At 35.5% G+C, this 13821-nt stretch overlaps 1 protein-coding gene across 2 annotated transcripts in view; it reads right to left on the bottom strand.

Annotated features, from left to right (window-relative positions):
- Positions 1-1084: 1084 nt before the first annotated feature.
- The window catches only part of LOC149771853 (tRNA (34-2'-O)-methyltransferase regulator WDR6-like), a 125513-nt gene continuing 112776 nt past the window's right edge, over positions 1085-13821 (bottom strand). For both annotated transcript variants that reach the window (XM_089948130.1, XM_089948131.1), the window contains exons 22-25: positions 13286-13426; positions 12628-12725; positions 4102-4169; positions 1085-1190 (exon numbers count right to left, since the gene is read on the bottom strand). In XM_089948130.1, coding sequence (XP_089804256.1) covers positions 1103-1190; positions 4102-4169; positions 12628-12725; positions 13286-13426 — 395 coding nt within the window. In that variant the 3' untranslated portion in view covers positions 1085-1102. The remainder of the gene's footprint in view (positions 1191-4101; positions 4170-12627; positions 12726-13285; positions 13427-13821) is intronic.

The raw sequence follows: 13821 nt of genomic DNA, 5'->3' as shown, positions 1-13821 counted from the left end.
GACCAGTTTAAATATCCACACTGTAGATCTGCTGTTATATCAGGAAAATACATCAAGAACATGTTGCAGAAATTAAAGATGTTGGTATTAACATTGTGATAGGAACTTTTAAATCACATTAGTCATGTGACTTCCTGTATTACATTCTGCAACCAACAGATTTGATGATAAAGCAGTTTTCAGTACATCATGGTAAGAAGTTCTGCTGTGAATGTTTATAAAAGGGAAGCCAAGGCTCAAGACATTAGCATAAGAAGTTCTGCTTTGAATGTTTATAAAAAGGAAGCCAAGGCTAAAGACATTAGCATAAGAAGTTCTGCTGTGAATGTTTATAAAAAGGAAGCCAAGGCTCAAGACATTAGCATAAGAAGTTCTGCTGTGAATGTTTATAAAAGGGAAGCCAAGGCTCAAGACATTTGCATAAGAAATTCTGCTGTGAATGTTTATAAAAGGGAAGCCAAGGCTAAAGACATTAGCAATGCCATTGTCATCCACCCCTTTCTGATTTGTCAGCAATGCCATGGTGCAAACTTCTACATGACCACAAAAGTTTGGCACATTCAACTGTTTGTGTTACCAAACAGTTGAAACTAGTCATTGTAAAGGATGAAAATAGATCAAGTGGAAATTTGACAATATTACTTTCGGCAAAGCACTATTTACAAAATTGTTTTTATTGAGTGTCATTTTGCTTTATCTTAGACTACATGACCTTGGCTCTATGCCATTTATTTTGGTCTCGTGGCTAATTTAATTTTTACCTTTCAGTCAGTCTGAAACTACTGGGTTGAGATAGTAATGCTGATCTGTCTTCACATGAAGAAACATCTTCATATTGAATTTGCAAGCTTCTAAATGTCTATGAATATGGGGTGTTTGCAATAAAGTACCTGCAGTCTAAGTCTGTCCACCTGACCAGTTAATTATTGGGTTTAGGTCACATCTGACATTTCATGAAAGCAGTTCTCAGTAGTTCCACTTAAAAGCATTATTTTAAGACTGAAAAAAGTCAATGAATTTTTTCAGAAGGAAGCATTGTGTAAAATGCCTTTGCAAGTTTAAGAAAAGGAAAACATAAAAGATGAGAGTTTTCAATCTGTATTCATATTGATTCAACAAAGTCATTGCTGCTGAGGGGGAATTGTAAAACTTCCAGTCCAACCCCACACAATGCCATTAGGATGGAGTTCCTGCAAACGAATGCATAAAGAAACAATTAAATAAAATATCTTGGTTAATAAACATGTAGCAGTATTTATAACACAAAACAAAAGGTCTGATTAAGGTACCATCATTCATTTTCATCCTAATCAAAGTATCATCTTAAAAGTCTGAACAATAATAATAATAATATTAATATTCATTTATCCACAGTGGTATAATTAGCTAATAGCCACTATATATTATGACCATGCAATTAAAACAAGAGTCCCATGAAGAGACTAATGCTCTAATGTACTAAAAGAATTTCAGAAATTCAAGATAAGTTCCATTCCTTCATTTTAATTGCTGCGTTGAAAGCCTCTCTGACATTCTTTAGTGTTAAGATTTTTAAATCTGCTGCTGTGGTGCACATATTGGATTTCAGTTCACCTTTTTCATTTAGGACGAAGCAGACTTTGTTAGAGGTTTTATCATACGTTCATAACAAGTAGCAGCAACAAGATTTTTAAGACAGTCTTGCAGCCATATTGGATGTATAACTTGCAACATTTCATTAAGGATCCACCTAACACCATAAGAACTCTTCTGATGGTACCATGAATTTCCATTAAGAGAAAACAAGATTTTTGATATGGTCATATATTTTGACCTGATATCTGCATCATTTTAATTCAGGATCAACAAAATAATGTAAGAAGTCTTGTAGTGAAAACTCCATACTGATATGAGCATTAATTCAAGATTTCAATCTGGCCACCATGGCACCCATGCTACAAATCAGATCAGTAACATTTTCATTCAACTAGACTAATAAAAAATCTTATGGTGAAAACTAGGGACGTCATTTCAACTTGGTGTGGGGTGGGGGTGGGGGGCAAAATTTGACAGGCTTGTTAATTTTTGTATATAGGCAACAGCTATTTTACATTTTACAGCATATGCAAATTCGGGGGGGGGGGGCATTTGCCCCCGGCCCCCTCTCTGACGTACTAGGTGAAAACACCATGTGAATATGACTTTCCATTCAGATGAAGTAGTGAAAACAAGATTCCAAGACGGTCACTCTTGCACCTCATTTCTGAACCATTTTCTTTAAACACCAACTAGACGTCATAAAAAGTCTTATAATGAAAACCCTATGTCAATATGACTTTCCTTGTGATAACATGATTTTTATTTAGGAACAACTAGACACCATAAGAAGTCTTTTAGTGAAGTCTCATGTTAAAAAACCATCCATTCAGAAGAAGTAATGATAACATTTCCAAGATGGCCATTGTCTGGTGACCATATTGGATGGCAGATCACCACCATTTTCATTCAAGACCAACTGGACATAATAAGACCTCTTTGGTCAAAACTCCATGTTGATATGACTATTCATGTAGAAGCAATATCAAGATTTTCAAGATGTTTGCCTTGATGGTCATATTAATGTCAGCTTGGCACCATTTTTATTTAAACTAACTAGCATCATAATAAGTCTTGTAGTGAAAATCCTGTGTTGATATGATCATCATGTGGGAGGAATAATGACAAGATTTTCAAGATGGCCACTGTTGTGGTCATAATGGATGTTCAAACGTTCACTGTCATCATCATTTAGGGCCAACCAGACCATGGGGTGAATGTCTAGTTTCATCACAATCCTCCAAATAGTTTATGAGGATTATCTGTAGCAATACATGCCAGTAGAAGGACAGATGAAAGACAACAAAGGAAAAACCATCCCATAAGCTCTTTTAATCTATGACCAATAAGGCTAAATATACACGTTACTAGTAAAGTTGACAATTTCATCATCGACTGCATAGAAGAACTCGAGTACAATCAAAATTATACAAAGTCAACATTACTGTTATCACAGCTACCATATACAAATTTTATGCAGTCATAAAATCAGAATTGCTCATTAAAATATCTGCATAATGTATAGTTCCTTAAAAGGCACAGCCAGCGCAAGGCAATACAGTGAAACCTGTATAATATTTATTTCCAAGTACAGTTATCTACTACTTTTGTCTGTTGATTATGCTAAGCATATAGGCATTTTCTGTAGAAGTTAGGCTTATTGTCATACATTTTTTTCTCAGCACACTGTAAATCTTCTTTAGTTTGCTCCCAACAATCCTAATATTGCCAAGGTATTGTGATGCATTACCTGCATACAAAGATAATGAAGAACGTTTCCTTTCATGTGATTTAACGTTTGCCTTTCAGTCTGTCTGAAGCTGCTGGGTTTGCATGCTAATGTTGACCTATCTTCACATTAAGAAACATCTTCACAACTAAGTTGATTTGTTTGCAAGCTTCTGATCATCTAGGGCCAGAGGTGCAATAAATCAGTTGCCACCAAAGTCTGTCCATATGGCCATAGGGTCACATTTGAAGTTTATAAACTTTAAGTCAACAGATAGCCAAGACATCAGGTGATAAGCGATCTGAGTGAGATTGGTTAGTCTGGATAATACTACACTAAGTGACAGCACATATTTGCTAGCCATGTTTTCTATACTCTTCTGTCCACATAAACCCTATGTAGCTAGGCCAAACAATGTTTTGAAAAAGTACTCTTTTGCAGATGAAAGAGTTACTGCTCATAGTCAGCAGAACAGAATGAACTGGACAATGAAAGAGTCTGCTATGTAATCCTCTAGGTATTCAATGAATGAAGTGAATCAATGACGTTTAGGTAAGCAAAGTGGAATGAAATTAATAAATGGCCATTTGGCTGGCAACATGAATGATATGCAATCAATGGCTTTCTGGCTGGCAAAGTGGAATGAAATATGTCAATGGCTTTTTGGCTGGCAATGACAGTCAAGATACTAACAACACCAACAATCCTAACTTTCTGTGTAAGAAACAAATAATTGAGAAATAATAAAAATAAGATTAATAAACTGACAAGCATTCAATTTCATTTATTCTGTATACCTATTTTTCCAAACTGTAAGGTTTGAAACATCTGCAGTGCTGACAAATTTGCAGTACTTTTGCTTCATCTGCAAAAAAGAGAAAGATGCATCAACACAGGATAGGCTGTTCACAAGTACTGATAATAAAGTAATTACTCCCATCAACGTTTATATCCAAGAATTAAATTTGTTTTTGTTTGTCCACATAACATGCTAATGAAAATTGTCATTTGTCCTGAAATGGAAAATGGAAATCCAGTTTAGACAATTAAAACCAATATTTTACAGGCTGAGATTAATTTATTAAAACTTCTATGTTGTTGATATGCCTCGATTAAAAATATTTAAACAGTCACATCATGTCTATGAAGGGGGTTCTTTGAAAGGCTGCTGATCATTGCCCCATGGCTAACCTGACTTGTTATGCAAAATCCATCTCTAGCTCTGAAGCTATAGAAGTACACTTGGTCCTTGTTTTAATTATTTATGTAGTACCCTTTGACTATCTCTGTCATATGGATTGTGTATTAATGCTCTTGGCAAACTCAATGCTGGTCATAAGTTACCTAAGTATACCAGGTTGCATTATAGCCTTGCATACCAATTCTATACTAGGTTGCATTATAGCCTTGCATACCAATTGTGTACCAGGTTGCATTATTGACTTGCATACCAATTGTGTACCAGGTTGCATTATAGCCTTCCATACCAATTGTGTACCAGGCTGCATTATTGACTTGCATACCAATTGTGTACCAGGTTGCATTATAGCCTTGCATACCAATTGTGTATCAGGTTGCATTATAGCCTTGCATACAAATTGTGTGCCATGTTGCATTATAGCCTTGCATACCAATTGTGTGCCATGTTGCATTATAGACTTGCATGCCAATTCTATACCAGGCTGCATTATAGCCTTGCATACCATTGTATACCAGGTTGCATTATAGACTTGCATAGAAATTGTATACCAGGTTGCAGTATAGCCTTGCATACCAATGGTGTACCAGGTTGCATTATAGCCTTGCATACCAATTGTGTATCAGGTTGCATTATAGGTCTCACTGGATAGTTTCGTATTTTGACACCCCCCTAATTTTTAAGGTAGAAGGCATGAGCCTAATTATCACTATCCTAGTATTTATAAATTCACACAGAAGCTAAATCTGCAATGTGGTTTAGATTTAGTTTGAGTTAGGCTTGAAAATGGGTTGGCTTGTTGGTGACTGCCTGTCACATTATGACGAGCATTGGAGATCAAATGCGTAACTTGGGCTGCAAATGAGCAGCCGACTTGGCTTATCTATTTACATGTGTCTGCTACAGAGGTAAATATCTAAAAATCTAGATGGTTGAGGGGTGATGAAAAGTATGCTAATTTGTTATAGTACTAGTGAACTTTATTCATGTATAAGGCATATACTGATTCTTTTAGCTGCCTTGTCACAGTAAAATATTAAAAATAGCTATTTTCTGTCAAAAATGAAAGTAAAAAAGAGGGGTTGGTGGTAGTGTTGGTTCAGTATAAAAGCCACCAGTTGCATAAGGAATTAACCTTAATACCTCAATCAGAATCTTAGAAGCATACTTTTAACAAAAATTATTAGTTAGTTTTTATTTGCATTTTTAATGTAATATTATTATCATTTTTCTGCAATAGGTCATTGTCGGATGAAAATATGCCAAAAAAACTGTCCAGTGAGACCATAGCCTTGCATACAAATTGTGTACCAGGTTGCATTATAGCCTAGGATACCAGCTGTGTATCAGGTTGCATTATAGCCTTGCATACAAATTGTGTACCAGGTTGCATTATAGCCTAGGATACCAGCTGTGTATCAGGTTGCATTATAGCCTTGCATACAAATTGTGTGCCATGTTGCATTATAGCCTTGCATACCAATTGTGCGCCATGTTGCATTATAGACTTGCATGCCAATTATATACCAGGTTGCATTATAGCCTTGCGTACCACTGTATACCAGGTTGCATTATAGACTTGCATATAAATTGTATACCAGGTTGCAGTATAGCCTTGCATACCAATTGTGTACCAGGTTGCATTATAGCCTAGGATACCAGCTGTGTACCAGGTTGCATTGTAGACTTGCATGCCAGTTCTATAACAGGCTGCATCATAGCCTTGCATACCATTGTATACCAGGTTGCATTATAGCCTTGCATACCAATTGTGTAACAGGTTGCATTATAGCCTTGCAAACCAATTCTATACCAGGTTGCATTATAGACTTGCATACCAATTCTATACCAGGTTGCATTATAGACTTGCTAACCAATTGTAAACCAGGTTGCACTATAGCCTTGCATACCAATTGTGTATCAGGTTGCATTATAGACTTGCATACTAATTGTGTACCAGTGTGCATTATAGCCTTGCATACCAATTGTGTACCAGGTTGCAGTATAGCCTTGCATACCAATTGTGTACCAGGTTGCATTATAGCCTTGCATACCACTGTATATACTAGGCTGTATTATAGCCTTGTATACCAATTGTATACCAGGTTGCATTATAGACTTGCATACCAAATATGTACCAGGTTGCAGTATAGCCTTGCATACCAATTGTATACCAGGTTGCATTAGACTTGCATACCAATTGTGTACCAGGTTGCATTATAGCCTTGCATACCACTGTATATACTAGGCTGTATTATAGCCTTGTATACCAATTGTATACCAGGTTGCATTATAGACTTGCATACCAAATATGTACCAGGTTGCAGTATAGCCTTGCATACCAATTGTATAGCAGGTTGCATTAGACTTGCATACCAATTGTGTACCAGGTTGCATTATAGTCTTGCATACCAACTGTATACCAGGTTGCATTATAGACTTCCATACCAATTGTGTACCAGGTTGCATTATAGACTTGCTTACCAATTGTGTATCAGGTTGCATTATAGCCTTGCATACCAATTGTATACCAGTTGCATTATAGACTTCCATACCAATTGTGTACCAGGTTGCATTATAGACTTGCATACCAATTGTGTATCAGGTTGCATTATAGCCTTGCGTACCAAATGTATACCAGTTGCATTATAGACTTGCATACCAATTGTGTAGCAGGTTGCATTATAGCCTTGCATACCAATTGTATACCAGGTTGCATTATAATCTTGCATACGAATTGTATACCAGGTTGCATTATAACCTTGCATACAAATTGTGTACCAGGTTGCATTATAGCCTTGCATACCAATTGTGTACCAGGCTGCATTATAGCCTTGCATACCATTGTATACTAGGTTGGATTATAGCCTTGTATACCATTGTATACTAGGTTGGATTATAGACTTAAATACCAATTGTGTACCAGGTTGCATTATAGACTTGCGTACCAGGTTGCATTATAGCCTTGCATACCAAATGTGTACCAGGTTGCATTATAGCTTTGCATACCATTGTATACTAGGTTGGATTATAGCCTTGTATACCGTTGTATACTAGGTTGGATTATAGACTTAAATACCAATTGTGTACCAGGTTGCATTATAGACTTGTGTACCAGGTTGCATTATAGCCTTGCATACCAAATGTGTACCAGGTTGCATTATAGCTTTGCATACCATTGTATACTAGGTTGGATTATAGCCTTGTATACCGTTGTATACTAGGTTGCATTATAGACTTAAATACCAATTGTGTACCAGGAAGCATTATAGACTTGCATACCAGTTGTGTACCAGGTTGCATTATAGCCTTGCATACTGATTATATACCAGGTTACAGTATAGCCTTGCATACCATTGTATACTAGGTTGAATTTTAGCCTTGCATACCAATTGTGTACCAGGTTGCATTATAGCCTTGCATGCCAATTGTGTACCAGATTGCATTATAGCCTTGCATGCCAATTGTGTACCAGGTTGCATTATAGCCTTGCATACCAATTGTATACTAGGTTGCATTAATGACTTGCATACCAATTGTGTACCAGGTTGCATTATAGCCTTGCATACCAATTGTATACCAGGTTGCATTATAATCTTGCATATGAATTGTATACCAGGTTGCATTATAACCTTGCATACAAATTGTGTACCAGGTTGCATTATAGCCTTGCATATCAATTGTGTACCAGGCTGCATTATAGCCTTGCATACCATTGTATACTAGGTTGGATTATAGCCTTGTATACCATTGTATACTAGGTTGGATTATAGACTTAAATACCAATTGTGTACCAGGTTGCATTATAGACTTGCGTACCAGGTTGCATTATAGCCTTGCATACCAAATGTGTACCAGGTTGCATTATAGCTTTGCATACCAATTGTGTACCAGGTTGCATTATAGCTTTGCATACCATTGTATACTAGGTTGGATTATAGCCTTGTATACCGTTGTATACTAGGTTGGATTATAGACTTAAATACCAATTGTGTACCAGGTTGCATTATAGACTTGCATACCAAATGTGTACCAGGTTGCATTATAGCTTTGCATACCATTGTATACTAGGTTGGATTATAGCCTTGTATACCGTTGTATACTAGGTTGGATTATAGACTTAAATACCAATTGTGTACCAGGCTGCATTATAGACTTGCATACCAGTTGTGTACCAGGTTGCATTATAGCCTTGCATACTGATTGTATACCAGGTTACAGTATAGCCTTGCATACCATTGTATACTAGGTTGAATTTTAGCCTTGCATACCAATTGTGTACCAGGTTGCATTATAGCCTTGCATGCCAATTGTGTACCAGGTTGCATTATAGCCTTGCATGCCAATTGTGTACCAGGTTGCATTATAGCCTTGCATACCAATTGTATACTAGGTTGCATTAATGACTTGCATACCAATTGTGTACCAGGTTGCATTATAGCTTGCATACCAATTGTATACTAGGCTGCATTATAGACTTGCATACCAATTGTGTACCAGGTTGCATTATAGCCTTACATACCAATTGTGTACCAGGTTGCATTATAGCCTTGCATGCCAATTGTGTACCAGGCTGCATTATAGCCTTGCATACCAATTGTGTACCAGGTTGCACTATAGACTTGCATACCAATTCTATACCAGGTTGCATTATAGCCTTGCATACCAATTGTGTACCAGGTTGCAGTATAGCCTTGCATACCAATTGTGTACCAGGTTGCATTATAGCCATACATACCAACTGTATACTAGGTTGCATTATAGCTTTGTATACCAGTTATATAATAGGCTGCATTATAGACTTGCATACCAATAAAGAACACTTGCATGTTAGTGTCTCAGTGTGTTTTCTTTTACAAATGAAAAATTCTGGTTGCTGCTCTGGTCTTTGTTTTTTTATTACTGTCAACCACAAATGGTACAGTTACTTTTCCTGTAAACTTTGTTACATAACTAAATTCCTGAACTAGTCTAAATGATTGATTCATTTATACATTTAGGGATATCACAGTCAAATATATATTTGTGGCACTTAGGTTGCTTCAAACATTTTGAAAGATTACACATTATTTATAAGATTTTATGAGATAAGAACATTTTTATAGTTGTCATTTTGATAAATTCTGTTGTCAAAAACAATTCTTTACACAATGTAAATATTAGAACCAGCTCCAATAAGCATATTGCATACATTATTATAAGCTACGACACATATGTGGTTAAGTTTATAGTGACGATTGTAATTTTTTGTTGGGCTTGGCCAATTGATTTTATTAGTACTTTAACAGATTATGTGACATATCTTCCAGTTTGTGAACTTGCTCCAAGTTTACACTTAAATAAGATAATTATGTCATTTGGAATGATTTCACATTTATCAGTATATGTACATGATTAAAAGACTAACATATTTTTGCAGCAAACCAGTATAATCAACAATATCATAGTCACCTCTGCGCAACTTTTACCAGTCTCCAGAAGTCATTATAAACATTATCATGAAGAAAATAAATTCAGACCAGTGATCCTGACAGTGAAATATTGGCCCCTTTTGTAACCAAAGATTTTTTTGGGCAATTTGTTATCTTTACATTTTGAGTTTGTAATGTTTTTACAATTTAAATGTTACCCTCAATCAGTACTTGCAGCCAACATTGTGCTGTCCTGCTCTGACTCCACCTATCTAACAATTGTGACAATGAAAATACATATTCTTTGAGGAAAAAGTCATGCACATTTGGACTAAATGGAAGAAGAAAATAAATAACAATAATTAGTCAGAGGTCAGGCATGTCATTAGCAGTTTCCAATAATCTTTTGGATTTTATGCATAGTCATATGCACATCTTTATACATCTATGAAACAGCAAAAAAGGACAATTATTTCTTACATATAACCAGGTATTATCATCACTGAAAGATAATTGCATTGCTTTTTGTATATGGAAATTCATAATTAAGAAGGAACCTTGTTTCAGTTTTTATAATCTGCTCATCTTCATTTTAACACATATCCATGCTCATGCTAAAACTTCTAGAGTTGAATAACCCTATCTGGTGTTTCTTTTGGTTGATTCCAAGTGTACATGAGTTGAATACCCCTATCTGGTGTTTCTTTTGGTTGATTCCAAGTGTACATGAGTTGAATACCCCTATCTGGTGTTTCTTTTGGTTGATTCCAAGTGTACATGAGTTGAACACCCCTATCTGGTGTTTCTTTTGGTTGATTCCAAATGTACATGAGTTGAACACCCCTATCTGGTGTTTCTTTTGGTTGATTCCAAGTGTACATGCTCATGCTAACCCGATAAGAGTTGAATATTGCATCTGGTGGTATTTTTTGATTGATTCCATTAGTGTGCTCCACAAATCTCATAAAGTTCAGTTTCTGACAGGCAAATAAACCTTAGTTTGGAGATTTCTTTGTCTTTTGAAGGTTGGCAGCTATTCTCTTTCTCCAGTGACAATTCCTTGTTGGGCAATGTTTCTGAGTCATACATTAATCTCAAAATCGATCGCCATTTGCTAATGCAGATATTAAATAGATATCATATGGCTCCATCAGAATGTCTTCTTTGTTTTCATCAAGAAGAATCAGAGTAAAATTTACTAGTCCGTTTCGCATCCATAAGCATGAAATTTGTGACAAGATTTAATGCTGATTTGGGGAAAGTCAATTTGTTTTGAAATCTGCTAGATCTAGTTCTTGTTTTAGCAAAGGTTTACAGATATTATGGAAAAATTCACCAAAGGTATTAGGTCACAAAATAAGGATCCACACTTTAATCAGTGGTAAACAGTTGTATTTTTTTTCTTCTTCATTTTTAAGATTTTAATATCGAAGCAAGGCAAAGTAAAGTTGAAATATTTGTGTATCATGAATGCAAAGTAATTCCTATGTTATCATTCATCTGACACAGTTCCTATGACCCTGCAGTTAATACAATGTTTACACATTTTACATTATACAAAGTCATATTCAGCCTTTGCCCACTATTACACATTTTACATTATACAAAGTCATATTCAGCCTTTACCCACTATTACACATTTTACATTATACAGTCATATTCAGCCTTTACCCACTATTACACATTTTACATTATACAAAGTCATTATTACCCACTATTACACATTTTACATTATACAAAGTCATATTCAGCCTTTACAGGGGCCCCGAGTGGCCGAGTGGTCTAAAGCGCTCTTCGTTACGGATCACTGCCATCTCACCTCTGTCTGCGGCGGTTCGAGTCTAAGATTCAGCCAATGTGGGTATGTGAGAAAGCTTGCCAGTAGCTTCTCGTGGGTCGGTGGTTCTTTCCGGGGTTTTCTCTGGTTCTTCCTCCACCATTAATACTGGCCGCCATGTATAGCCTATCATGTGCTGCAAAATGGCGTTAAACCCAACAACAACAACAACAATTCAGCCTTTACCCACTATTACACATTTTACATCATACAAAGTCATATTCAGCCTTTACCCACTATTACACATTTTACATTATACAAAGTCATATTCAGCCTTTACCCACTATTACACATTTTACATTATACAAAGTCATTATTACCCACTATTACACATTTTATGTTACAGTACAAAGTCATCCTTTACCCACTATTACACATTTTACATTATACAACGTCATTATTACCCACTATTACACATTTCATGTTACAGTACAAAGTCATCCTTTACCCACTATTACACATTTTACATTATACAAAGTCGTCCTTTACCCACTATTAAACATTTTACGTTATAGAATGTAATCCTTAACCCGCTATTACACATTTTACGTTATACAAAGTCAAATTGATCTTTTGCCCACTATTACACATTTTATATTATACAAAGTCATCCTTTACCCACTATTACACATTTTATGTTATACAAAGTCATCCTTTAGCCACTATTACAACCATTTTATCTTCAAAATATATTTTTAGAGGTTTTGTACATTCAGGGTAAAATAGTGATTTTTTCAGAAGGGAGTTTGGCATTTAGAATTGTTGACAAAATAAAGAAACAGTTTTGTATGCTGGTTATAAATTCACAATCCCTATAAAATTATTAATGACCCACTCCAATATCTGCCTGGGTCTGCTAATTTTAAAATATACAAACCTGAAGAGTTTTGTCAAACAACTCTATGATATCCCACACACAGACCTGCTGGTCTTTTGAAGTGGTAATGATCTGGGATGAAGATACAATCCAAGCCCCTGCAATAACAGAAATATAAAATAGTCATAAACATTCTTTTGCTAGCTTCTCCAGAAAACAGGTTTTAAGAAAGATTATTCAATATTAACTCTAAAACTGTATAATCATGAAACTAGATCTGAAATTTATGTTCATAGCATGTATACAAATGCCACAGAAAGCTGATATCTGAAACACCTATGAGACTTAATAAATGAGTTTGTGATAGTGGCAGCTGAAGTAAATAAGATTTAAATATAATTTTAAACATTCTCTCAAGTCTTAAAAGCAAGTTTAATCAATCCAGGGTGTTTGAGCCAACTATGTTTTATCCTGCATTGATACAGGGTGATTGAGCCAACTATGTTTTTGCCTACATTGATCCTGGATATTTGAGCCAACTGTATTTGTGCCTGCAGGAATCCACTTTACCATCAATTTAATTGCAATAATAATATACTGGGCATCCTCATATTTTCAAATTTTTCTACCTATGCCTTGGTAAATTGCTTGCAATCACAGTCAAAATTTGATATAGAGAACTTGGATCATGGAAGCAACATACTTCATTACACAATACCTGTTATCTGGGCAGAATGAGCAGTAAGATGTTTGTATTGTGCCAACACACATATTTCCATCTGTGGTTTATTGTATACAGATAACACTGACACAGTCAAGCAGTTGTCATCTCCTCCAGTTACCACCAGATATTGGTTATCTATCAAAATTGCACAAATATTAAAGACAAAGAAATACCGCCGAATAAATATATACTGCAGAAGAAAATTAAATACAGGATTATCCTGCAACCTGTCAGATTAAAAAAACTTGAACAATTCAATACTCATTATCTAAAATAACAATGCAAAATAAATGGTTATGCTAATAACACATTAAACAAAGAAGAAACAGAAACTATGATCTGTCCATTCCATATGTAGATCCAGCAAAACCATATATTTATTTTATAATGATAGAAAAAGTATTCTTTACTAATAGACTATTAAGTAGAGGCTGATTGACAGTTAAGTAGAGACTAACAGACAGTTAAGTACAGGGATTGATCAACAATTAAGTATACAGATGGATCAACAATTAAGTACACAGATGGAT

Source organism: Sinohyriopsis cumingii, unplaced genomic scaffold (genome assembly GCF_028554795.1).
Source record: "Sinohyriopsis cumingii isolate HCF-2022 unplaced genomic scaffold, ASM2855479v2 utg001628l, whole genome shotgun sequence".
In the NCBI taxonomy this organism is placed as follows: Eukaryota; Metazoa; Mollusca; class Bivalvia; order Unionida; family Unionidae; genus Sinohyriopsis; species Sinohyriopsis cumingii.
The sequence above is the reverse complement of the archived record's forward strand: the minus strand, read 5'-3'. Positions and strand labels throughout refer to the sequence as shown.